This window comes from Heloderma suspectum, chromosome 2 (assembly GCF_057233095.1).
Source record: "Heloderma suspectum isolate Gila_16-S chromosome 2, 16-S_ref, whole genome shotgun sequence".
NCBI classification, from domain to species: Eukaryota; Metazoa; Chordata; class Lepidosauria; order Squamata; family Helodermatidae; genus Heloderma; species Heloderma suspectum.
In genome coordinates, this window is record NC_139459.1 from 328,964,432 (window position 1) to 328,990,170 (window position 25,739).

Sequence of the window (25,739 nt, forward strand, 5' to 3'; positions counted from 1 at the left end):
TTGGCACCTCTGTTTCTATTGGTGGTGTCATATGTCATAACTTATTTCCTCCTGATGGTGCTACTGCAGTGTGAACACTCATTTTTGTATGGTTTGGTTTTTCCTTATGTAGGCACGACACGTCCTCCACGAGAAGGAGAAGTGCCTGGTGTGGACTATAACTTTCTGACTGTACAGGAGTTCCTTGAGCTTGAGAAAAGTGGCACACTTCTTGAAGTAGGAACTTATGAAGGTATGTCATGGTAATGAGAGGTCACAATGCATGATGAAGGAAGGCTTCCAGAAATGGCGGAGAAAACTTCTTGGAAAATCTTAGGATTGCACTGTTTTGATAGTGATACCACTTTCATGCTGCTTCCACAGAGAACCATGTTTTAAAGGGCAGAAATATCCATGGAGATTATGAGGTTTCATTTTTCATCCTCAATCCAAGCATGTACTACAGATAATGATTGACTAGTGCTTTCTGTATTTATATATTTTGGATTGCCTGGGTGTTTAACAGTTAAAATAGCTGTTAACCCAAGCCACTTTGGACATCACTGGTTGGTAAATGGTCCCGCAAGTAGGACAGCTCCTAAATTTTAGGCTGCAATCCTATACGTATCTGGGAAAAAATCCCATTGAATTAAGTGGGACGTACTCCAGACTAGATATGCATAGGATTGTGTTATAAGAGAGTGTGTGTGTATTTCTAGACTGAATTTGCCAGTGTTTTAGCTTCCCCAAGTTTAATCAAGGTAAAGCAAACCGCTTCTTCTGGAAATCAGGGAAGCTTGCTAGTTGAGAATTTGAAAAATCCTGGTCTTATTAATTGTCCAACTGGAATAAATGGAAATATTACCATAAAGAATGTCAAGCTATTGTATGAGGAGTTCAGGAATATGGGTCCCTGTGCCCACAAAACTATGTGAGGTGATCTTTGATGTTGCTGTGTGTCCCTCAGCCTCAGTTGAATTGAGAGTGTGCTTTTCGGGTTTGTTGTGAAAATGAATGTCTGAAGAATGATAAAGCACTACTAAAGTGTACTATTTAAAAATCTTAGCTACAGAGATTATTGCTATAACTTCAATGGCTATTCAACATCATGACTTTTGTTTGCAAGTTTAGTAGGACACGCACGTTCTATACATATTATTTTTGGTAATATTTTTATGGTGTTGCATAAAAACAGGAGATCTCTGATTGTGTCAGGCACTTTACAAATACCTTGAGTGTCTGTTCTTATTAGAAATACATTGTAAAAATACATAAAAATAAACACACCTTCATTAAAAATGAATCCTTAAAAGATGATGCATGTATATTCTAAAGGCATACAAAAATGCATTAATAGATTTTTGTCAAGTCACTTAAGGTTTCTTTGTATAGCAGCAAAGTGCTATCCATGCAAGGTTATTACATTTCAGAGTATTTTAAGATACCATGATTCATTCTCTGGGCATGAGCACAGATTTTTCAAGGAGGAAAAAAGTTACTCTTAATTATTTCCATCAGTTTAAGTATGATAAGGTGGCCTTTAAGTTATGCTTTTTAAACAGTAGGCAGCCATGCATTTGAGACAATGAAAAGTGTATTTAGTTCAGATCAGAAGCAATTAGCAACTCAGCTGCTATATGGCATTTCTGTAAAGATACCATTGTGTTTTAACACTATTTTTAAAAAATATGTTTCAGACCCAACCAAAATCATGGGGCTTTTGAAACACATACACATCCATGCATGCATGTCAGTTAGAAGAGCTTTGGCTCAGACCTAAGACTTTTCTAGTCCACCATTCTGTTCTCACAGTGACTGACTGTATACCTATAGGAAGCCCACAAGCAAGACATGAGGGCAATCTACCTCACAGGGTTGTTGTGAGGATAGAATAGACTAGAGGGGGACCATGTAAGCTGCTTTGGGTTCCTTGCAAAAGGCAAAAAGGTGGAATATAAATATAATAAATAAAATAATAAAACAGACTTTTCCCACTGTTGTTCCACAGTAACTGGTATTCAGATCTGTTGTCTTTGATCCTGAAGGTAGCATTCATTCATTCATTCATTCATTCATTCATTTTTGTGGCATTTATATACTGCTGAATATCATAACATCTCTCAGCAGTTCATAATATTAAAAGACACTAGGGATGTACGAAAGTCACTTACCTTTTAACAAAATTGATTCGCGGTGGGGGGGAGGCCCTCTATCCCTCCCCCCGAAATTCTGGCTGGGGGGGAGGCGCTCCGTCCCTCCCCCCGAAATTCTGGCCGGAGGGGAGGCGCTCCGTCCCTCCCCCCCCCCGAAACCTGGCCGGCCGGGTCCGCAAATGGCGGCGGCCATAGCCGCTGCCATTTGCGTCCCTGCAGTCAGCCATGATAGGCTACATAAATGTTTACGTAGCCTATCACGGCTGATTTAAAAGAAAAAAAAAACACGCGTGTACGCAAATGGCAGTGCCCATGGGTGCCGCCATTTGCGTTCCTTATTTTGACACATCTTAGTCTACGTAAACATTTACATAGACTAAGACAGCGAAAATAAGGGGAACGCAAATAGCTTAGACGCTACGCTATTTGCGTTCCCCTTATTTTCGCCGTCTTAGTCTACGTAAACGTTTACGTAGACTAAAACGTGTCAAAATAAGGAACGCAAATTTTTTTTTTTCTTTTAAATCAGCCGTGATAGGCTACGTAAACATTTACGTGGCCTACCATGGTATTTTTTAAAAATCTAGCCGTGATAGGCTACGTAAATCTTTACGTAGCCTATCACTTTTCTTTTTTTTTAACTGGAAATGGCAGCGGCGGCGGCAGCCGGTTGGAAGACAGGCCACCGCCGCCGAACCGCCGCCGAACCGCCACTGGAGCCGCTGCCACCAGGAAGATTCGCCCAAGGTAAGTCCCGTCCTGGAGGGGGGGCGAGGGGGCAGACCGTTTTGCCACTGATTTCAGGGGGCTGAATGCGCTGGCATTCGGCCTCCCTGAGATTCGTGGCGAAATTCTCTGACATCCCTAAAAAACACAACATTAAAACACAGCAATAAAACACAGCATTAAAAACACTTCCAACCACAGTAAAAAAAAAATCAAGGAGCAGTAAAATATAGCCATCATGACTAGTAGCCATTGATGTTAAATTATAACAAGTGAAACCTAATACACTCACTAACTTTAATAAAGAATATATAATGCAACACAGAAACCAATCAAACACAAGGTCAAAAGTGCTCCCCACATTAAAACATTACAAGTTAACTCTGGGTGGAATTAAATGTTACTGGAGACACGATGGGGGATTTTCTCATTCCTGCTCCCCTTAATTGGCTGTCGCTTGCAGAAGGTAAGAAGACCATTGTGTGATGGTGTCATATTATACACCTTTTAAAATTGCGTGTTGCCAGTAATGTGTTACTTTTCTTCCACACATGGCTTGGGGACAGGGTACCTCAGGGACCATTGCCTCCCATATTGGCTTGCCTGAAATTTGCATTGTTCATCTGAGGCCCTGTTACATGACCCACCTCCTAGAGAGGTACAGTTAGTGAGTACTCAAGACAGGGCCTTTTTTGTAGCAGCACCCCAGTGGTGGAATTTCCTTACAAGGGAGGTTATCTTATCCTCCCCTTTATTGTCCTTTAGATGGCTGGTGAAGACAATATTGTTTGGCTGAGTCTTTAATAGTTAATGTCGTTCTCTGATTTATTACTAATCCCTGGTTTTACTCTTCAGCTTTTTTGTAATGTATGTTTTTTACTCTTATTGTTTCTATTTATACATCAGCTCAAGTGAGTGGAGAGGCAATCCCAAAATACTGTAAAGAAATAAACGTTTGGTGAACATGTGAAGGAAGGCTGGTCCCACCTCTGATAATTTTGTGCCTTCTGGCTCCACACCTGACCTTTGCACATTCAGCCAAAAATTAGAAAGCGGATCTGTGCATGTACAATAGTATACATGCTGGTAATAATGATCAGAAAATGTCATATTCACATGCAGGTGGAGCTTGTAGAGTCCTTCATCACCTTCAGCTAAATGTGCAGAGGCTGAGGGTGGAGTGAGCTGTTACATTGGTTTGGATCACATAACTGTGTAACTAGTTCCACCTATCAAAGGAATAGTTTGGCTTGAGTTTCTTGAATAACAGCCTCCCATTGCACATGGCAAAGCTCTTTTGAAACTGGGGGGGAGTTCAAAAGCAATTTGTGACAGTGCATGGCCCTATGATATGGACAAAAACGTAAACAATGTCAGGGAAGTACATGCTATTGTCTTTAAATTTTTACAAGTATTCCACTAAAAATGTCTACATAATATAATATTTACATCACAGTAAGTGCACTTTAACTTCCCCCCTCAAATTCTTCTGGTAAAATGCTCCTAGTGTATTGAGACAAGAAATTAACATGGGGTCCTCTTTTTTTTAGCTTTGTTGTTTACTAAATATAGGTAAAATAAACATGCTAAATTAGATCTCTCTGCCTAGGGCAGGGGCGGGCAACTTGTGGCCTTCCAGATGTTTTGGCCTATAGCTCCCATCAGTGCTAGCCAGCATAGCCAATGGTGAGGGATGATGGGAGTTGGAGGCCAAAACATCTGGAGGGCCACAAGTTGCCCGCTCTTGCTCTAGAGCATCAGGACATTTTCCTATGCAAACTGCAAATGCTCCTATACAAATGAACCTAATTTTCATTGGAAACATTCCAATGCAAACTGAAAATTTTCCTATACAAATAGCCCTAAGCAAATTAACCTAATTTGCACTGGAAAATTTTCCAGTTCACAAGTGTTCAGAAAACCCACATCACTCTAGCCCAATTCAGGCATTCTAAACTGGAATTGCACAAACACTAGAGGGAGTGCTCCAGCCCCGCCCCTCTTCCTCTTTGCATTTCAGCGCACTCTGCTAATGATCTCTAAGACAGTTTACATTTCCAAATCATCATGTCTGTGGATATCCTTGAATATTGCCCCTACAGGAGGTTTTACCTCTGAAACACATTGTGCTTCTTTCAGTGACCTGTTCGGTAGTATATCTTGTTTGTGCCAAGAATCAGAATGACATTTAAACTATTCTCAACCAAAGCATCACAGGAGATGGAGTGTTCATGCCACAGACCATGAAAGGTCTGGTGTAGTGGTTAAAGTATTAGACTAGAACCCAGGAAGACTCAAGTTCAAATCCCCATTCAGCCATGAAGTACAGTGGATGACCCCAGGCCACTGACCATTTCCCAGACTCACATACTTCACAGAGTTGTGAGGATAAAATGGGGTCAGGGGAAGCCTTGAGCAACTCAGAGGAAAGGTGGGATAAAAACATAATGAATAAATAAAATCAATAATAATGTACTGATTATCGGGGTATGTCTGGCAATTTCTTTGTTTTACAGTCCTCCAAGTCCTTTCAAATTCCCTAGGGATATTTCAATAGGAAGAAATCCATCTTTATTCCATGCTATGCTTTCCTCAGGTCTTTTTTAATCTGATTGAATCTTGGCTAGAAACAGGACGAGAAACTACTGTGCAAACGGAGTTTTGTTTTGTTTTTTGTCTTGGTTATTCTTGAATGAGAAGGAAAGAAGGAAAGCTTGCTACGAATGTACTTTGGGAACTATTACATTATGCTACTAATTAGAGTCATTTTAAAAGTGGCATTTATCACTAAATTGTGGTGGTTGCATGTCTGGTGAATTCAGATTTAAATCCACACTGAAATGCAAATGCCTGTGCAAACCCAGCCTTGACTTGCAAGATGATTATGATGATTAGGCATTGATTGGACATATGTATAGTTCCTTCTTGCAGCTCCCAAATTGCTCCCAAAGTAGTGCGGCATTTCCTTGAATGTCTCTCCCCACCCCCATTTTCCCCTCTTAGCTTTGAATGAGTAGTCTCCAGACTATAGGTTGATTTGTTCTACATAAGCTTTGCTTTGACTGTTCTCATTATTTGCCGTGGGTGTGTTGTACTAAATCATAGGGTAGTGCTTGTGCTTCCTGAGTGGATGACTGAAGTAATTTACATTATTAGGAGGTGAAAGAACAAATGGGATACAGCTGAGGAGACTTTGAAATCAGGATAGTGTTCTCATTAAACATCCGTTATATACAATAGACCTTTGGATCAGATCTTTTGTCAGCCAAGCATTAAGGAAGTGAGCATATGTATTACAGTTAGCAAAACACAGTTTCACTAGTGACTGATAGAATTATCTAGCCAGTTTTAAACTGTTCATGATGTCTTAGTTTATTTATTTGTTGCATATTTTTGCTAAGCCTCTGTTTAAGTCAGTGTCCATTTTAAATTCAAAAGATATATGCACATGAGTCATGATGGCCTCCTAGCATTAGAACAGCCTTTCCCAGCCTGGCACCCTCCAGATGTGTTGGACCACAACTCCCAGCACCCCTAGCCAGCATGGCATGCTGGGAGTTGTAGTTCAACACATCTGGAGGGTGCCAGGCTGGGGAAGGCTGCATTAGACCCATTTCACAAATTATTTACAGTGCAATCCTATCCATGTCTACTGAGAAGCAAATTCCATTGAGTTTAGTGGAGCTTACTCCCAGGCAAGCAGGTATAGGATTACAGCTTTAGTTAATCAAGAAAAAGAAACAGAACACAAAGCCTCTGAGAAGACTATCAAGGGTTTGCTCTACACCTCTGTCTACTTGCGATCAGTAACATATGCACAGACATGAAACATTTGGCAGGTGTTTTGACATTTGTTTCTCCACATTGTTGGCAAACCAAATGTAACCTTTAATTACAGCTGGTGACTGAAGCCAGGTGTGAAAAGGCTTTACTTGAATGCCCTTTCTAAAAGGGGAATGTGTTTTTAGTGTGATTGAAGAACAGATTGGGTGGAAATCAGGAGATTCAAAGAAAGTTCTGCACCAGAAAAGTAAACTCTCGTTGGGAGCATTCATCTACAAATATAAAACTGTCATAGATCTAACACATACTGGCTTAATTATCTTGTAATTGTTGTTGTTGTTGTTGTTCAGTTGTTCAGTCGTGTCCGACTCTTCGTGACCCCATGGACCATAGCACGCCAGGCCTTCCTGTCCTGCGCTCTCTCCCGGAGCGTGCTCAAGTTCATATTCATTGCATCCGTGATGCTATCTAGCCATCTCATCCTCTGCCGTCCCCTTCTCCTTTTGCCTTCAGTCTTTCCCAGCATCAGGGTCTTTTCCAGGGAGTTTTCTCTTCGCATTAGGTGGCCAAAATATTGGAGCTTCAGCTTCATTATCTGTCCTTCCAATGAGCAGTCAGGGTTGATTTCCTTTAGGATGGACTGATTTGACCTCCTTGCAGTCCAGGGAACTCGTAAGAGTCTTCTCCAGCACCACAGTTCGAAAGCATCAATTCTTCGGCGCTCAGCCTTCCTTATAGTCCAGCTCTCACAGCCATACATTACTACTGGGAAAACCATAGCTTTGATTAGACGGACCTTTGTCGGCAAGGTGATGTCTCTGCTTCTTACTATGCTGTCTAGGTTTGCCATAGCTTTCCTCCCAAGGAGCAAGCGTCTTTTAATTTCATGGCTACAGTCACCTTCTGCGGTGATCTTGGAGCCCAAGAAAGTAAAATCTGTCACTGCTTCCATTTCTTCCCCTTCTATATGCCAGGAAGTGATAGGGCCAGATGACATGATCTTAGTTTTTTTAATGTTGAGTTTCAAACCAGCTTTTGCACTCTCCTCTTTCACCCTCAACAAGAGGCTCTTGAGATCCTCTTCGCTTTCTGCCATTAGGGTGGTATCGTCTGCATATCGGAGGTTGTTGATAATTCTCCCGGCAATCTTAATTCCGACCTCTGATTCATCCAACCCGGCATTTCTCATGATGTACTCTGCATATAAGTTAAATAAGCAGGGTGACAATATGCAGCCTTGTCGTACTCCTTTCCCAATTTTGAACCAATCGGTTGTTCCATTTCTGGTTCTTACTGTTGCTTCTTGACCGTCGTACAGGTTTCTCAGGAGACAGGTAAGGTGGTCTGGTACTCCCATCACTTTAAGAATTTGCCACAGTTTGTTGTGATCCACACAATCAAAGGCTTTAGCGTAGTCAATGAAGCAGAAATAGACGTTTTTCTGGAATTCTCTTGCTTTCTCCATGATGCAGCGAATGTTGGCGATTTGATCTCTAGTTCCTCTGCCTCTTCGAAACCCAGCTTGTACTTCCGGTAGTTCTCGGTTCGCATACTGCTGAAGCCTAGCTTGTAGGATTTTGAGCATCACCTTGCTGGCATGTGAAATGAGCGCAATTGTGCGGTAGTTTGAACACTCTTTGGCGTTGCCCTTCTTTGGAATTGGAATGTAAACTGACCTTTTCCAGTCTTGTGGCCACTGTTGAGTGTTCCAGATTTGTTGGCATATCGAATGCAGCACTTTAACAGTATCATCTTTTAGGATTTTAAATAGCTCGGCTGGAATACTGTCATCTCCGCTAGCTTTGTTGTTACTAATGCTTCCTAAGGCCCACTTGACTTCACTCTCTAGGATGTCTGGCTCAAGTTCAGTGACCGCACTATCATGGCTATCAGGGACATTCAGATCTTTCCTGGATAGTTCTTCTGTGTATTCTTTCCCCCTCTTCTTAATCTCATCTGCATCTGTTAGGTCCCTGCCTTCTTTGTCCTTTATCATGCCCGTCTTTGCACAAAACGTTCCCTTGAGATCTCCAATTTTCTTGAAGAGATCTCTAGTCTTTCCCATTCTGTTGTTTTCCTCAATTTCTTTGCATTGTTCATTTAAGAAGGCCTTCTTGTCTCTCCTTGCTATTCTCTGGAACTCTGCATTCAGTTGGGTATATCTTCCCCTTTCTCCTTTGCTTTTCACTTCCCTTCTTTCGTGAGCTACTTGTAAAGCCTCATCAGACAGCCACTTGGCTTTCTTGCATTTCTTTTTCTTTGGGACGGATTTCGTTGCTGCCTCCTGAACAATGTTACGGACCTCCGTCCATAGTTCCTCAGGCACTCTGTCTATCAGGTCTAATCCCTGAAATCTATTCCTCACCTCCACTGTATATTCATCAGGGATATGATTTAGGTCATACCTGAACAGTTTAGTGGTTTTCCCGACGTTCTTCAATTTAAGCCGAAATTTTGCAAGAAGCAGCTCATGATCTGAGCCACAGTCAGCTCCAGGTCTTGTTTTTACTGACTGTATGGAGCTTCTCCATCTTTGGCTGCAAAGGACATAATCAATCTGATTTTGATATTGGCCATCTGGTGACGTCCATGTGTAGAGTCGCCTCTTGTGCTGTTGGAAAAGAGTGTTTGCTATGATCAGCGTGTTCTCTTGGCAAAACTCTATTAGCTTTTGTCCTGCTTCATTTTGTACACCAAGGCCATGCCTGCCTGTTATCCCGGTGATTTCTTGACTTCCTACTTTAGCATTCCAATCCCCTATGATGAAGAGGACATCTTTTTTTGGTGTTAGTTCTAGAAGGTGTTGTAGGTCTTCATAGAACCGATCAACCTCAGCTTCTTCGGCCTGAGTGGTTGGGGCATAGACTTGAATTACTGTGATGTTGAATGGTTTGCCTTGGATTCATACTGAGATCATTCTATCATTTTTAAGATTGTACCCCAGTACTGCTTTTCCCACCCTTTTGTTGACTATGAGTGCTACTCCATTTCTTCTAAGGGATTCTTGCCCACAATAGTAGATATGATGGTCACCTGAATTAAATTCGCCCATGCCTGTCCATTTTAGTTCGCTGATTCCCAAGATGTCGATGTTCAATCTTGCCATCTCATGTTTGACCACCTCCAGCTTACCTTGATTCATTGATCTGACATTCCAGGTTCCTAAACAATATTGTTCTTTACAGCATCGGATTTTCTTTTCACCGCCAGACACATCCACAGCTGAGTGTCCTTTCGGGTTTGGCCCAGCCGCTTCACTCTTTCTGGCGCTACTTGGAAATACCCTCTGCTCTTCCCCAGTAGCATATTGGACACCTTCCGATCTGAGGGGCTCATCTTCCGGCGTCATCTCTTTTAGCCTTGTGATACGTTCCATGGGGTTTTCTTGGCAAGAATACTGGAGTGGGTTGCCATTTCCTTCTCCAGTGGACCACATTTTGTCAGAACTCTCTGCCATGACCTGTCAGTCTTGGGTGGCCCTGCACGGCATAGCTTATGGCTTCACTGAGTTACGCAAGCCCCTTCGCCACAACAAGGCAGTGATTCATGAAGGGGATCTTGTAATTGACCATGATGTTAAATTAGATGGGAAACCTTTTCCTTGAGTAGGAGGATGCTTTGGGATTGGGGCTATGGAACATAAAAGATGGTCAAAATTGAATTGGCTGGTGAATTTCACCATCAAAAAGGATTGTGTTTGGGGTGGTCTTGTGTCTGGCTTTACAGAGCCCAGTCCCCTATTTGAAGCGCTATCCAAGCCAAACCCAGTTTAAAGATAGAAGGACAAACCATAGTAAAGGAGAGCAGGGAGGGGCCTTGAAGTTGCCCATCAACAGTCAGCACCTGGACAGCAGACTAAGCAGGTACACAGGTCACCTGGTCACAGGCTACCCCACAATAGTGAGATGCATTGTATTTCTACTTAAATTAGAGTAATTATTTCTAATTTGCATCTATGTAAATTAGCATATGCAAATCCCTATTCTCTTTTGTCCTCTTTTTTTCATAGTGCTTAAGTAGCCACCCTAATTGTGTTTCACTGAAAATCTGTCGATAGGAATCTGTTACCGTGTTAATTTGGGGACATCTTCTCAGTTTGGATATTAGTGGTGTGAATTAGGCATTATTTGTTCAACTGCCCAGCTCAGGAATAGGTTGAGGACGTAGACTTTCCAGTCTGTTGCTACATTACATGCATACTAATCTCCCTTTACTGCCTAACAACTGGATCAATTAATATTTTGCATCTAAGAAAAAAAGAAAAGAAAAACAGCTGTTAAAATATTCTTCTTGGGATGTGAGTCTGTTGACCTCTGCTCCAGAGTCCTGTTAAAATGTATGGGAGTTGAGTTGGAGTACCTGTTGAGGGATAATGCCAGTTAATAGGCAGTCAGCTTGAAGAATTTGTAACAGGCCTGTCAAACTCTGTCTCCTCCATAAAACAGAGTAGAGTAAAGGAAAGATCAATACAATACTGCTACAGAAAGGCATAATAAAGAATGGAAGCTGCCTTCTCTCCCTGTTGCTTCCTTCTTCCTCTTTTCACCCTCTTCCCCTTCTGCCATATATTAACTACTCTGGCATTATATAGAGCGTGAGAATAAATTCCCTATAATAGAGACTGATATGAACTTGAGCACGCTCCGGGAGAGAGCGCAGGACAGGAAGGCCTGGCGTGCTATGGTCCATGGGGTCACGAAGAGTCGGACACGACTGAACGACTGAACAACAACAACAATAGAGACTGAGGCTGCAGTAAGAACTTTCTTTATCCCCATTAAGGCTTTTACTAAAAAAAAGTCATTTCCTTTGTATCAGTAATGCATATATGTGCCTTCATGATTCAGAATGAAAAATATGTTTAAAGGTGTTGCTGTTCCTGTAGAGCTGAAATGTTTATGGGTCATTATAGAGATCTGAACATGGCTCATTGAGATGGAATCATTCAGTAAAGCAAAGGGGGCCTCCCCACCCCTTCTCCAGCCCACAGATATTTGGAAAGCCTAGAATTTTGAAACTCTCAAAACTTTGTCGGAGCCAATAAGGTTAGAGTGTTAGACTAGGGCAAGCTTCCACAACCTGGTCCCCTCCAGATGTTTTAGACTTCAACTCCCATCAGCCCAAGCCAGCATGGACCATGGCAGGAATGTTGGGGGTTGTAGTCCAAAACATCTGGTGGTTGGGGAAGATTGGACCAGGTCATGGATTCAAGTCCCCAGTCAGTTATGAAGGTCACTAAGTGGCCTTGATCCAGCTACTATTTTTCAGCCTATGGTGGTTTGAGAATACAATGTGACAGTCATTTATGTTACCCTCAGCTCCTTATAAGAAGGGTGGAATAAAAGTGTAAGAAATGCAATGTCGGTACAATGTGATATATAATCTGAAAAAGAAGCATTCTATCTAGGATTGGACTTTAGATATCAAATTATCCTTAGATAGTAGCTTGATTTTTTTTTTTTGTCAAGGGGTGAGTGCATAACTACAGCCAGACAAGCATATAATGCAACATTGTGTGGTAGATCTCGTTCACCTAAAACTATGGGGAAAATCGAATTCGGCAATACTTAAAATTTTTCCCCAGATTAAGAAAGATTCATTGCCTCATAATATTTTCAGAGTATATTGGAACTGATCAAGGATTTCATTAACAAAACTGCAGTTGTGTCTAACAATGGATCCCTACTTATGCTGTAATTGTTTTAAATATAATTTACATCTTATACTTAAAGTCCATTTTGCTGTTTAAGTTACACTTTAGCCCAAAGTTCAGCGAATGCGCTTAGCGTGGAAATCAAGACTGTGCTCACTCCACTTCTGACCATTACATGTTCACCTGAAAGTCTGAGTCTATGTGCATACAAATAGGCTCTCTTCTTGTGATCAGAATCACAAATGGACATCCCATGAAGCCGAATGGTGGAGACTTGGGACAAATAAAAGGAAGCACTTCTTCACAGAGTGCATAGTTAAACAATGGAATTGGCTACCACAAATTGTGGTGATGGCCACCAGTTTGGATAGCTTTAAAAGGAGGTTAGACAAAATCATGTAGGATAAGGCTATCAGTGGCTTCTTGTCCTGATGGCTTCATGCTAACTCTAGTACCAGAGGCAGAATACCTATGTACACCACTTGCTGTGGAACATGAGTGGGAGATGCTATTGCACTCATATCCTACTTGTGCATTTCCCACAGGCAGCTAGTTGGTCACCATGTGAATAAAATGTGGCCCAGGTAGGCCTTTGGTCTGATCCAGTATGGCTCTTCTTAAATCCTTACATTCCTAATCCTGCAAAGGATTAAACTCTCAAACAACCCATTTCATTCCATCTCTGGCTTTCATGTTTTAAGTGCAGATATAAAATCCCCACTTGGGGGCGTGGGGGACTGTGGGGGAACAAAAGGGAATGAGAACCACCCCCGCCCAAAGGATGAGGCTGGTGGTCTTGTATCTGAAACCACACTTTATTCAGAGCATGTATACACAGGTAATTCATAAAGGAACTACAATTTGAGAACTGGGTACATGAGTTTTTAAAGGAAAACAAAGTACATAGTAAAAATATGAAGAGAAAGAGTTTAGCCAATTAAAAGCTTACATATGTTATCTGTATCCAATCACATTGGGGGTGCTCACATACGCATCAGTGCTCCCTAGCCGTGAATGCACCCTTAAACACAGCTGGGGCACAATGATCTGCAAATTCCCCCTGCGAGGCAGTACCTTATCTCAGTAGGGAATGGGTTTGTCTGACCATTGTCCTCATGAGATAGGAGTCACAGCTTGCCTTATCTGTGCTCAAGGTTGTTTATTCCACCCTCTTACTCAGTTCTGTGTATCTTGTTTTTCTCAGCTACTCTCTTACAATATTCTCTGTATTTTTCCCTCTTTGGTTCAGGCCTGACACAAGGCCTTTTCTACCACACTAACCATTGTTACAATATGGGAGCATTCCACGAGCTTGTATGCTCCTTTCTCTGCTCCTGTCCCATATGAATTACGTATACCTTTTCTTTTTAGGTGGTAACTATAGTGCAGCATTACTTCACTAACTGTGGTTTGTTTCAAACTAGAGTGTGTGGCCATGGTTAACAGTTGGTGTACAAACTCTGGTTTGAGCTAATGATAATTAGTTGTAATATTGATGCCCTGGGGGGCGCCGACAAGGAAACTGATGTGGGATTGCACATATTGAGGTGGGATTGCAAGGAGATGAGGAGAATGGAAGGGACATGTGAGCGTGCAGCACGCTCCTAATTTGCTAACTGTGTTCCAGCAAGGCTCAAGTGGAAAAGGAAACCCTCTTGTATTTCTTCAGAAGGATCCAGTGGACAGCCTGAGCAGGGGGAGTCAGTGTAGGGCAGCCTTCCCCAACCTGGGTTACTCATGTTGGCTGGGGATGCTGGGATCTGTAGTCCAACACATCTGGTGGGTCCCCAGGTTGTGCAAGGCTAGTCTACAGCGTGAGAAGCTACTACCTGTAGTTCAGTGTTTCACTACATGAGGTAGCTGCCACAGTTCCTGTATCTCTTGGCACGGGCCTATATAGTGCAAGTAGGATAAACCCACAGTAGTTTCTCTAGGCCACATTGAAATTCCATGTTCTGGAAACTAAAGCCTCCCCACTGTTGCCAGATGGATTTAGGTTGATGGGTTGGGATCCTGTTGGACTTGGGTTTGGGGCATCTCCCCACCAAACCTGCTACAAAGTCCCAAAATAACTAGAGGGTTCATTTGTAGTGTTATTGAAACTGTGTGTACCTGATATCTCTTGTTTCTATTTTTCCTGACCTCTGCAGCTGAAAAGTAGGTGCCATTCCTTTTCCTTTGCAAAGTTCCTCTTTTAGAGAGTGATTACTTAAAAAAAAAAAAGTTAACTGCCACTTATTGGGGATGTGTATTAAAGCAGGTCATCCTAGCCTTTCATCACTTTTCTGGGTGATAGTAGTAATGAATTTTTTATTTTGTTTAGGGCTCACTCTAAATCTGGCACAGCATTGTGTGGGTGCATGCATGTTTTTTTTTTTTTTTTTTAAAACACTACTAATTGAAATTCAAATGTAATGAGGGTGTTTGTCTTTTCTTTTGGCTATTCACCACAGTTGTCTTTTGTTTTAGTCCTTGTACGCTTGCTGCACCTCAAAAAGGCAGGCTTTGGTTCTGCTTTTAGATTTGAACATGAATAAGTTTCAGGAAGGTAAAACAGCAGACATCTTGCAGGCGGGGGAGCAATATTTGTTCATATTAGGTAAGAGAGAAATTGCTCTGATTGTGGTGAGTGGAGAGGTTGAGGTAGGGAGAAGAAATCTTTAATGAGATGAAGTCTGTTTAAAAAAACAACCATGCAAATGTGTTTCTATTGCCTAGGTAACTATTATGGAACACCCAAACCTCCCAGCCAACCCCTCAGTGGGAAAGTGAATAACACTGATGTTTTGCAAAACCTCCAATCTGGCTCCAAGCAGTCGACCCCCAAACGGACCAAGTCTTACAATGATATGCAAAATGCGGGCATAGTGCATACGGAGAATGAAGAGGAGGATGACGTTCCTGAAATGAACAGTAGCTTTACAGGTAGATATTGTCTTGCCTACATATGGGGGGAGGGGGGTGAAATTGAGATGCATGTACTGGTTGTTCTTCTCAAGAAGATTCCTGCATTTTAATGTTCAAAGTCTTCAACCTAATCCACATTGTAATCTGGATTACAGAGGTGTATGTGTCTCTCTCTTAACAATAAGATGTTTATAGTTTTTTCCATGGAAAACTATAGTTACTGTTTGGCATTTCCTATGTGGACAATCCATTTCTTTGATTTTTACAGTTAAGGTTTGGACCGCAGCCTTTAGTAGAGCACATGGAATGAGCCTAAGGAAGATGCTTATGATCTTATACCTTTTAGTTATCAGATAAGCATGTGATAGGGTAACAATCTGAAATTGACTTCTAGTTACTATGATTGTATGTTTCTAGTCCCCACTAGTGTATTATCTTATCCGTCGGAGGAATCTGTTACAAGACTCAGTTGATCATAAGTCAGTTTCATTGAGAGTTAGATTTTAAAAATAAATAAATGTCTGCTATTAACAGCAGGAAAATAATTTTTAATGGATTAAATATTAAAGTGATGCTTGGGGCCCTGTGGTCACAACAATTCTGCACTCACACATTTGAAGGCAAGTCCCTCAGAAATCCGCAAGACTTATTTCTGAGCGAACATGGTTTGGACTTGAATGTAAGTGCAATTTCCCAAGGTGTCTTTAAATAAAATTTAAGTTTTAATTTGAAATTGTATGTGGCTGCAATTATGGGGCGGGGGAGAGAGAGATAGAAAGAAAGTAAAGTGTGAACCAGAAGTATATGCATGCCCAGTTATACAAGATTGCTAGGATAGCAGCAATCCTCACATACACCATTGTTAGAGATGCCATGATTATGGAATTGCAACAGTCACATGAAATCATGTACTTCTGGGTTCATATGCTACTTCCTCCTTAGGCAAGAGAAAACCAAGGTACTGCATGGACAAAACTGGCTTTTAGAGCAAGAGAGGGTGTTCACTTTTCACTTCTTCCCCCTTGCTAGACACAATACAAACCCTTTTGTCTTAACAACTGTCTTGAAATCCATTACATTACCTGGATTGTGAGTTTCATTCCATGAGATCACCATAAATTTTGTTTCCTATACCAAAAGATAAAATGGTTGTCAGTTTTAGCAAAAAAGAGAAACAGCTTCAGGATTCGTTTATTTGGCAAATGGGATACAGTTAGCTAACAGAAGAAGCTGTTCATTCAAGTAAAAAACATTTGTGTGTGCCACTGTGGATTTTAACTATATTTCATTTGTACGTTAGTGTTGGGGTTGTTAATGGTGTATTTATCCTAGCTATATGAAAGGCAGGCTGAGTAATCAAATGACTTCTTAATCCTGTTAATCTTTGCGAAATCTATTTTAAAGAAATAATGTCTGTTAGTCTTTTGCTATTGAGAAAGGGCTACTTTGTTAGCTTGTCTGTTTATGAAATTAAACACTTCCAGGAGTAACAACTCTTTTCTCAGGTTAAAACCCTCTGATTTTAGTGGTTTTAAACTTTGTATGTTTTCAATATCCGGGAATGGTCCTAACTTCAGTAATCCATAATGACCATATTACAGTATTGATTATATTTCTTATAGAACTACTTTTGCAGTAGTTGATTTAAGAATATATATCACACTTACTTTCATTGGGAGCGTGTGTTTTACAATCCATAGTCAATTCTGAAGATCCGTTCACTTAATCATTTTGCAGGTATGAAGTCACATTTTCTCATTCCCAAGTGCTGCAAGCCAAGGCACTGTATAGGCCAATCCACAAGTTCTTTGTGTAGCCTTTCAGGGAATACAACACTTCTTAATTACAGTTGAGGGATTATGTGTTGAAATGCTCCTCTATATCAAGAACTGCCTGCTTGTGGAAAGCTAGCATGTCAGAGAGAACGGGGCTGGTCTAATCTTCCTGAAATGGAGAATCCCACTCCTACATTCAGAAGTGGTCCAGTCCCAGAATAAAATCATAAATGTTAATGGGACTTTATATGGTATGGTTTGCAAAATCTTTGAGATGCAAGCCAGATTTGGTTTTCTGAAGTTGAGAGAGCCTTGGCCCTTGACTTTTTGTGGGTCTGGGATTCATATACTTAGATTTTTTCCACACGAGTCTTGCTTTAGACAATAATGTGTGGTCAAAAGCAACATCAGACTACTTACTCCCATAGCTAGAGTTTCACTGGGTAGTTTGAGTGTAACAATGAAAACACATGTACCATTGATAAACTCCAGTGCTAAGCAGTTAGTGCTGAGAGAAATGGTTGCCAATGCCAACAGTGTGGGTTGTGGCCAGTGTTATATTTGGTCAGTATACATCCATCCACCTATGTTTCAGGATGCACATCAGTGTAACTTTAGAATGATTAAATATGTCTCTTTTCTGCAGCTGGGCGAGGTGGCCGTGGGTGGTAGTCAGTCAAATGGGTTTCCCAGCATTGAAAACTTGATCTTTCCAGTCCAGCATGGCATTGATCCTCTTCTGAAGGATCTAACAGCATTTGTCACTAAGGGAGCAATCCTATCTAGATAGGCGGCCGCTTCCAAACTCGGAGGTGACTGCCTATCCAAAGCAGGGCAGGAGAAGCACAGAGGGGATTGTTCCCTCCACGCTTCTCCTGCCCTGCTTTTTCAGCTAGACAGCCGATTGCGGCTGTCTAGCTGCAGGAGCACAGAGCAGGCAAGGAGGCTGCTGTATGATGCATAGGATGTGTCGTCCAGGCAGTTATGCTCTCCCCGCCCCAGAACACCCCCAGCCACACCCCTTTCCGGCTGCTCCGCACTCCTCTTGCAAGCGCGGAGAATGGGGCTGTTTCGCACTGCCTGCGAGGCAGCGCGGAAGTGGGGGGAAGTCGGTTCTCTGGGAACCGACCTCAGAGCACAGGCTCTGAGGTCAGTTCCTGGAAAACGGCATATCCTATAGCCATCTAGCCACTGTCTAGCAGCCATAGGATTGCTCCCTGTGTGTTAATATCAAAAGCAGCCCTGAGTGGATACGTTGCATGGTTGTATGAAGCATCTCAAGCAGTTATGGAAGGAAGCAAGGTGAAATTCGCATTATGCCATTAACTAATAACCGCTATGTTTTATTTTATGTGTGTGTCCTTCCACAGCAGACTCTGGTGAACAAGACGAGCACAATACACATAGTATAAGAGACACAGTTCCCCCATCTGTGAATAGCCACATCACCATTGTTCCCACCACGGAATCTTCTCAGAAGCTCCCTCAATACCTACCTCCTTGCGCAGAGGAAAACTTGGGTCCTCTGCCTGAAAACTGGGAGATGGCCTATACAGAGAATGGAGAAGTCTACTTTATAGAGTAACGTTTTTTCATCTGTTTTCTTGTGATCCCTTATGTTTGTCTCTGAGTATTGTCTGAACACGCGGTTAAACTGGCGGTGGGCTGAATTATCACAGCACTTACATTTTAAAAATTTTGTACGCAAGTATTGTCTTTTGAACATCTGTTTAAAAAATGAGACACAGCCCTGCTCTCGGGCTTTCAAACAACGAAGACAAGTCAGAAGGGTAGGGGGATGGACGGAAAGGTCGAGGAGAGAGATCAGTTTGACAATGCCAGAACGAAGTGGTGAGTTGTAAACAGGCATTGAGGGCCAAACCAGACTTTACTTTAAATCGGGATATAGCAACTATGTCTTTGTTTCATTTTTACTCTAGAGTAGGTGCAGGCCACTGATTCAGATCAGGACCTTAGTGTTGGGGCTGGGGGGTAGGAGGGCTTTTAAGATCTGGCTTGGTGCCCCGGCACCTGCTCTAGAGTAAAAATGAAAAAAGATATAGATTTAGGGGGCAATCCTATGCATGTTTAGGCAGACAAAAGGCCTACAGCTCTCAGCATGCCCCAGCCAGCATGGGTGGCTGTGGCATGCTGGGACTTGTAGGCCTTTCTTCTGTCTAAACATGCATAGGATTGTGCCCTTAAAGTATTGTCTGTTTGGTGCCAGGCTGATCTTCTTTGCTTGGATAGAGGTTGTGCAACTAACCTAGCAGTCCTTGTTCCTCTGGCTGCCAGACAGGCCCACAGTGTGCTTCCTGTCCTCCCAGGGCAACTAAGAGTTGGAGCCAAGGGTTCTTTGTGGATGGTGGAGGGAAGGGTTGGACGCAAGTGTCAGAAATGGATCATCCTTCCCCTTCGCAGTCAACACCACAAGGAGACAAAGCTTCAGGCTAATAATACTTTATTTTGCTTGAGACTAGCCTCTGTACAAATGCAGACTCCAGGAAGATCTCCGACTGCCTAAGGCCCCTAAACAACTAATCTGTGACCTCTAATTAGAGATGAACTGGGGTGGGGGGTAGTGAAGTTGCCGACAGTTTGGGCGTGAATCTCACGGCCGCACTTGCTTCGCAGTGATGCCCCTCCCGTAGGGTCGCTCCCTCCTATGTTGGCTTCCAAGAAGGGCTATCCTGGTGGAGCATCTGAGCCCTGCACCTAACTTTTCCCGCTTTGCTTTGCGATGCACCCTAACATCTCTCAAGCCATGCCCTCCTTCCGCCTCCTTGGAAACTTGAGTTCTTATGGTGGGGGGAGGGGTCAGGGACTCAGCTTGGGCCATCTGTTTGTCAAGGCCTTTGGGGGAATCTCTGCCAGTGTCTTGGCTCTCCAGGGAAGGTCCCTCCCCTGAGCTCTGATCTAGCTGTTCCAAGTAGGGATGTACGAAAGGCACTTACCTGTTCGCGGATTATGCTGATGCTGGGAGGGGGGCGCTCCATCCCTCCCCCCGAAATTCTGGCCGGGGGGGAGGCACTCTGTCCCTCCCCCCCTGGAATCCTGGCCGGCCGGCTCTGCTCTGCAGGGATTCTGCGGAGCTGCCGGCTGGCTCCGCCAGCGGCCGGACATCCGGCGGCTGGCTAGCAGGGATGCAAATGGCGGCGGCCATAGCCGCCGCCGTTTGCGTCCCTGCAGTCAGCCGTGATAGGCTATGTAAATGTTTACGTAGCCTATCACGGCTGATTAAAACAAACAAACAAACAAACAAAAACGCGCGTAGGCAAATGGCGATGCCCATGGGCGCCGCCATTTGCGTTCCTTATTTTGGCACGTCTTAGTCTACGTAAACATTTACGTAGACTATGGCGAAAATAAGGGGAACGCAAATAGCATAGCATCTACGCTATTTGCATTCCCCTTATTTTCGCCGTAGTCTACGTAAATGTTTACGTAGACTAAGACATGCCAAAATAAGGAACGCAAATGGTGGCACCCATGGGCGCCGCCATTTGCATACGCGCTTTTTTTGTTTTTGTTTTAATCAGCCGTGATAGGCTACGTAAACATTTACGTAGCCTATCACGGTGGTTTTTAGAATTTAGCCGTGAAAGGCTACGTAAATCTTTACGTAGCCTATCATGTTTTTTAAAAAAAACAAAAACAAAACTTGGAAATGGCGGCGGCGGCAGCCGGTCGGAAGACCGGCCGCCGCCGCCACCGGAGCCGCCGCCGCCAGGAAGATCCGCCCCAGGTAAGTCCCGTCCCGGGAGGGGGACGGGGGGTGGGGGGCCGTTCCGCCACCGATTTCAGGGGGCCGAATGTGCTGGCATTCGGCCTCCCCGAGATCCGTGGCGGAACTTTCGTACATCCCTAGTTCCAAGTCTGATTCAGAATCAGAGCTGTCAGACATCTCAAGGCGCTTGGACTCATCCCTGACAGCAAGCTCCCTCCACCTCCTCCTTCTTTGGCCAATGGATGGGTCCATGCTGGTCTCCCCCTTGACACAATGCTCTTCCTGGGAGGCTAGGGGTGCAGTCTCACAGTGTCCCTTGGTCCCCTGGCCGAAAGATGGGGTCAGAGCCTGCTTTGCTTCCACTCAGTAGTGGAAGGGCAAACTAGACATGATGGGGCCAGCCTTTGGGGCTTTTCTTGAATTCACTTTGACAGACAAAAGCATATTTATTCAGAAGTAAGTTGCACTGTATCCAATGGAGCTGACTCCAAGTGACAGAATTGCAGCTGTAACCATAACTCTTGTGGACTTATTTGAAAATAAAGACAGTGTGAGAAATTTCTCTAAGAAACACTTATGTGTGCTGAGTTCAAACTGTTTGCAGAATAAGGTAGAAGCGAAGTGTGTCCCTGTTAAATGCTGTTACAGGACAAGACATTAACAATTCAGTGGTAGGAGGTGATATATTACGCTTCACAAACATTAGTCATCATTATAGTAGACAAATTATAGGGTGGTAAGCTGGGAAGTTGGCTTCTCATTCATGTGGTACTTAGCCCAGAGCTTTGTGAAGTTCTGCCACTGCTAGACTTAAAACATCTTGCTTTCCAATATCTGAAAGATGTTGAAATACTGTACAGAAATCCTTTTATCCTCTTGGGACATAAAATGTTTTGCACCTTGGCAGACCCGCTTTATGCCATTATTGTTAATTTGACTTGCTCGCTGGACTTCTATGCCCTAGTTTACCAGTTAGAGATTAATTGCTCTGAATTGCACAAAAGAATTGAATAGGTTGATGCATTCTGCATTACGAGGGTGGGTAAAGTAGTGTGTGAAACAGTGGCCTTCCACTCCAGCTTTCATATCGCCAGTAATGGATAGCAGGGATGTGAAGTCCCTCCTTTGAAAGCAGAACTGTTATTTAGTGGTAAGTCTTCAAAGGAACATGTATATTGTTCTCCACATAATTTCACAGAAGGGTTAGATCATTCTGTAAACTTCTTTTGAGGTGTGTGAAAGGAACTGTGCTATTTAAACAATTCTAAACAAAACTAGAATCGTATTCTGTAGTTTCCAATTTATCAGCAGGGTCAGGCAAAGTGTTTAAGCCACTGTGGCTGCTGGAAGAGAAGGTGGTTAATAATAGCAAAGCTCTGCAGTCTTGTGAATATAGCAAGAATTTGAATGCTAGACCTTTAGAAGTATTAGGAGCGCTACCACATAGACAGGGAACAGATGAAGTTCCGTGACATGACTGCATCTCACCTGCAGAGCCAGTCCTACCAATAGATAGAGTGGGGCAGTCGCTTCAGGTGGTAAAAGCAGTGAGATGGAAGTATGGTGTTTGGGGCAAACCAGTACGCCACATGGTCTGCTCTGTTCGCTGTAAGTTAGCCTGCTACCGTCAGGTACAGTGGAAGATGCTGTCTCATTGTCAATGTTGAAGGCAGATTCATCTGTTAGTCTAGTCACATATTGTACTTGGAATGGGAGAGGGCACCATCTTGTTTTTCGATCTAGGCAACAGAAAGTCTTAGGCTCGCCATGCTCACCTGCCATCCAGCCCCATCCAGCTGAGAGTGGTGCCATATGTGCACTGCTGGCCCTGGCCGTGATGCTTTTTGAGAATGTATTTGGGAAATGACTTTGAGTTGACCCATAGTAACTTATCTCTTCCAGTGTCCATTAGAAGTGAGAGGGCCATCCCTTCAGCACTGAGAAGCCTAGAGTGATGCTAGGCATCTCTAAAGAAGTTCACAACTCACCGGCACAGAGATTCTTTCCCCAAACCTCATATCATAGATAGATCATCATCCCTGGCTCATACTAGCTTTATTTATTTATCTTTAAATCAAGACCATTCTTGACCTAGTCCTTGTATACATGAACTAAACGTACTAGAGACCTGCATGGGCTGTGCTGGTCCAGCCCAACGTTTGGCTTGCCCTGTGATCCACATTCAGGCTGTTGTTCACTGTGATGTAGTCTGTGATGAATAACTATTTTAAAGCTCAGATCAGATTGCTATGAGCCTCTGTGGAATCTGAGCTATGATGTGCCTGGCTGCATAACCAAGGACCCAGGATTTAGTGATGACTCCTTGCCATGTGATGTTACCCACTTCTTGAGAATCATTAGCTTCCAAAATACTCAGTTTGTATTGCCACTGTCACACTCAGACTGTTGTGAGAGGAGGGGCTGACACTTCCTCAGCCTCAAAGGAGTTGTAAAATGCATTTAGTGGTTGCTTAGAAACAGTTGAATGCTACTTCCCAAAATATCTCCTGAAGAAGAAACGATTGCAAGGAGACATGATAGCGGTCTTCAAATATCTGAAGGGCGGTCACAAAGAAGATTGAGCAGAATTGCTCTTTGTTGCTCCAGAGGGCAGGACTAGAACCAATAGATGGAAATTGCAGGGAAGCAGATTCCAGCTAAATATTGGGTTGTATCTAGTATTAGTTCTACTTAGAGTAGACCCATTGAAATGAATGGAAATTAAGTTAGACTTACTATTAGGAGGAACTTGCTAACAGTGGGAGCTTATTGACAGTGGAGCACACTGCCTCGGGAGATGGTGGGCTGACCTTTGCTGGAGATACCTAAGCAGAAGCTGGATGACCATCTGTCAGGGATGCTGCAGCTGCACCCTGCATGGCCCCTTCCAACTCTTACGATTCTGTACTATAAATCTATGGTGTGGGGATCAATGGGAATGACAGTGTAGCACTGAGTGTGTTGCAGGACACTGACAGCTGAGTAGGCCATTTTGGGCTCCTTAGCTGGCCCACTAACCATTGTCTTTTAACACTATTTGGGAAGTGACTTTTTAAAAAAAGCTCTTACAGACCCCTCGAAAGTAATAAATGTTTGGTGATTATTTTCAACTGAGCACTGCATGAGTTGCCTTTATATGACAGGGAACCGGTGTAGTATAATGGCTAAGAGACTGAGCAGTGAATTAGGAAGTGTCTGTTTCGAATCTCACCTCTTCCACGGTGGCCTTAGCAGGCTGTTCTCTCTCAGCCTCAGTGTGCCCCCCCCCCCGTTCTCTCCAATCTAACTTACCTTACAGGGTTGTTGTAAGGATTAGATCTAGATAATGCAAGTGAAGCACTTTAAACACGCTACACAAATATTTGTTTGAGTGGTGATGATAGCTGATCTTTTGATATATACTTCATGTTGTTGTTTTTTTAATGGCTTTTTTATCAAGCATAGGTCAGGCCCTTAGAGCGGCCTTCTTTTACACAGGGCCATCTTCCGTTTGAAGGACTATTCAGTCCAGTTCCAATTTAAAAATAAAAGACCCCTAAGAAATGTTGCCCCTCACAATTAGTACCTAGATAATAGACTACACAGGCAGGCAGACAGGTCACCTGGTCACAGTCTTCCACACTATGGTGAGATGTACTGTATTTCTATTTAAATTACAATAATTATTTTTAAAATTGCATCTATGCATATAAATTAGCACATGGAAATTTTATGCAAACCAGTGTCCTCTTTGGTCCTCTTTTTTGGTGATGCATTTCCTCTTTTTTGTCAATTCCCCAGTGGCTGTCGTAGGCCTGATATGCTAATTCAGGCCTATGCAGAATTTTCAATAAAAGGAACAGAAAGGTTAGAGAATCACATGCTTACTAATAGTCCTGGAGAAATCAATATCTGATCCAAAGATTGAGTTGGCACGAACATTTATTTCAATAATGCTATCGAAATTCTGCCTGTACATCTTCAAATACTGCTTGTATGTTTGCTTTTTCTTAATATATTTTCGGAGCTTGGGGTAGTGGGTGGGGTTAGTGTGTCTTACAAAGTTTCACTTTTATGTTCTGCTCTAAATTAATAAACCTTCAGTTCAGATGAATAAAAATAGTGGCCACTTGTTCTTTTTCTGTCACAGATACTTTATTTTTAAAAAGGTCACATTTCCATTTTTGGTTTGCAGCCATAACACTAAAACGACGTCTTGGCTAGACCCACGGTGCCTGAACAAACAGCAAAAGCCTCTAGAAGAATGTGAAGATGACGGTAAGGGAGTAAATGCTTAAATAAAATCTGGAAAATCTTTGATCTAGCTCGACATTTTAAAAGAATAGGTTGGGCCGGCTTCCTCTCGTCTTCTCACCCCACCCCCACTTCAAAACCAGTGTTCCCCAACCTGGGGCTCTCTAAAGGTATTGGACTACAACTCCCATCTTCCAAGCTAACATGACCAGTGTTTGTTGGCCATGCTGGCTGGGGATGATGGGAATGGTAGTTCAACACTTCTAGAGAGTGCTAGGTTGGGGAAGGCTGACACAGAATCTTTTCTGTGACCATGACCCCTTAGAGGCAGGCACCTAGTTGTGCATTGGCAGGTGCCCTAAGATCAAAAGCACATCCAGCCTGTTCAGTGGGGCCCAGATGTGCATGCTGCTGCTGACAATGGTGCCATTATGCACCCACATCCATTACATGCTCAGGTGTCCCTTGCTGGATTGGTGCACATTTACAAGAAGCAGCTGTTTTTCACAGTGAGACACAGGACAGAATCTTCAAGAGTTCTAGATAGGATAGGAGATTTTTTTAGTGTCCCCTCAGCTAGAGAATTCTGGCTTTCTGTACAGGATCCAGAGGTGGACCTAAGCTACAAGAGCACTAGTAGAAGAAGTATCTTTTGAAGTTTTACAGCTTTGTGAGCTTGCCTCATTGATTTCCTGAGCTACAGATACTTTTTATTATTTTAACTTTTTGGCCACTGGAATCACCTCACTGGTTTGCTGAGCTGTTTTTTTGCTACTAGTATCATGATTAAAATAGTTGTGCTT

At 42.9% G+C, this 25,739-nt stretch overlaps 1 protein-coding gene across 5 annotated transcripts in view; it reads left to right on the forward strand.

Moving 5' to 3' along the window:
• The window catches only part of MAGI1 (membrane associated guanylate kinase, WW and PDZ domain containing 1), a 661,265-nt gene that overhangs the window by 512,002 nt on the left and 123,524 nt on the right, over positions 1–25,739 (forward strand). For 4 of the 5 annotated variants that reach the window (XM_084840464.1, XM_084840465.1, XM_084840461.1 and 1 more), the window contains exons 3-6: positions 113–232; positions 15,013–15,219; positions 18,347–18,557; positions 24,878–24,960. In XM_084840464.1, coding sequence (XP_084696590.1) covers positions 113–232; positions 15,013–15,219; positions 18,347–18,557; positions 24,878–24,960 — 621 coding nt within the window. The remainder of the gene's footprint in view (positions 1–112; positions 233–15,012; positions 15,220–18,346; positions 18,558–24,877; positions 24,961–25,739) is intronic. The other variant, XM_084840462.1, reaches the window with a different exon arrangement.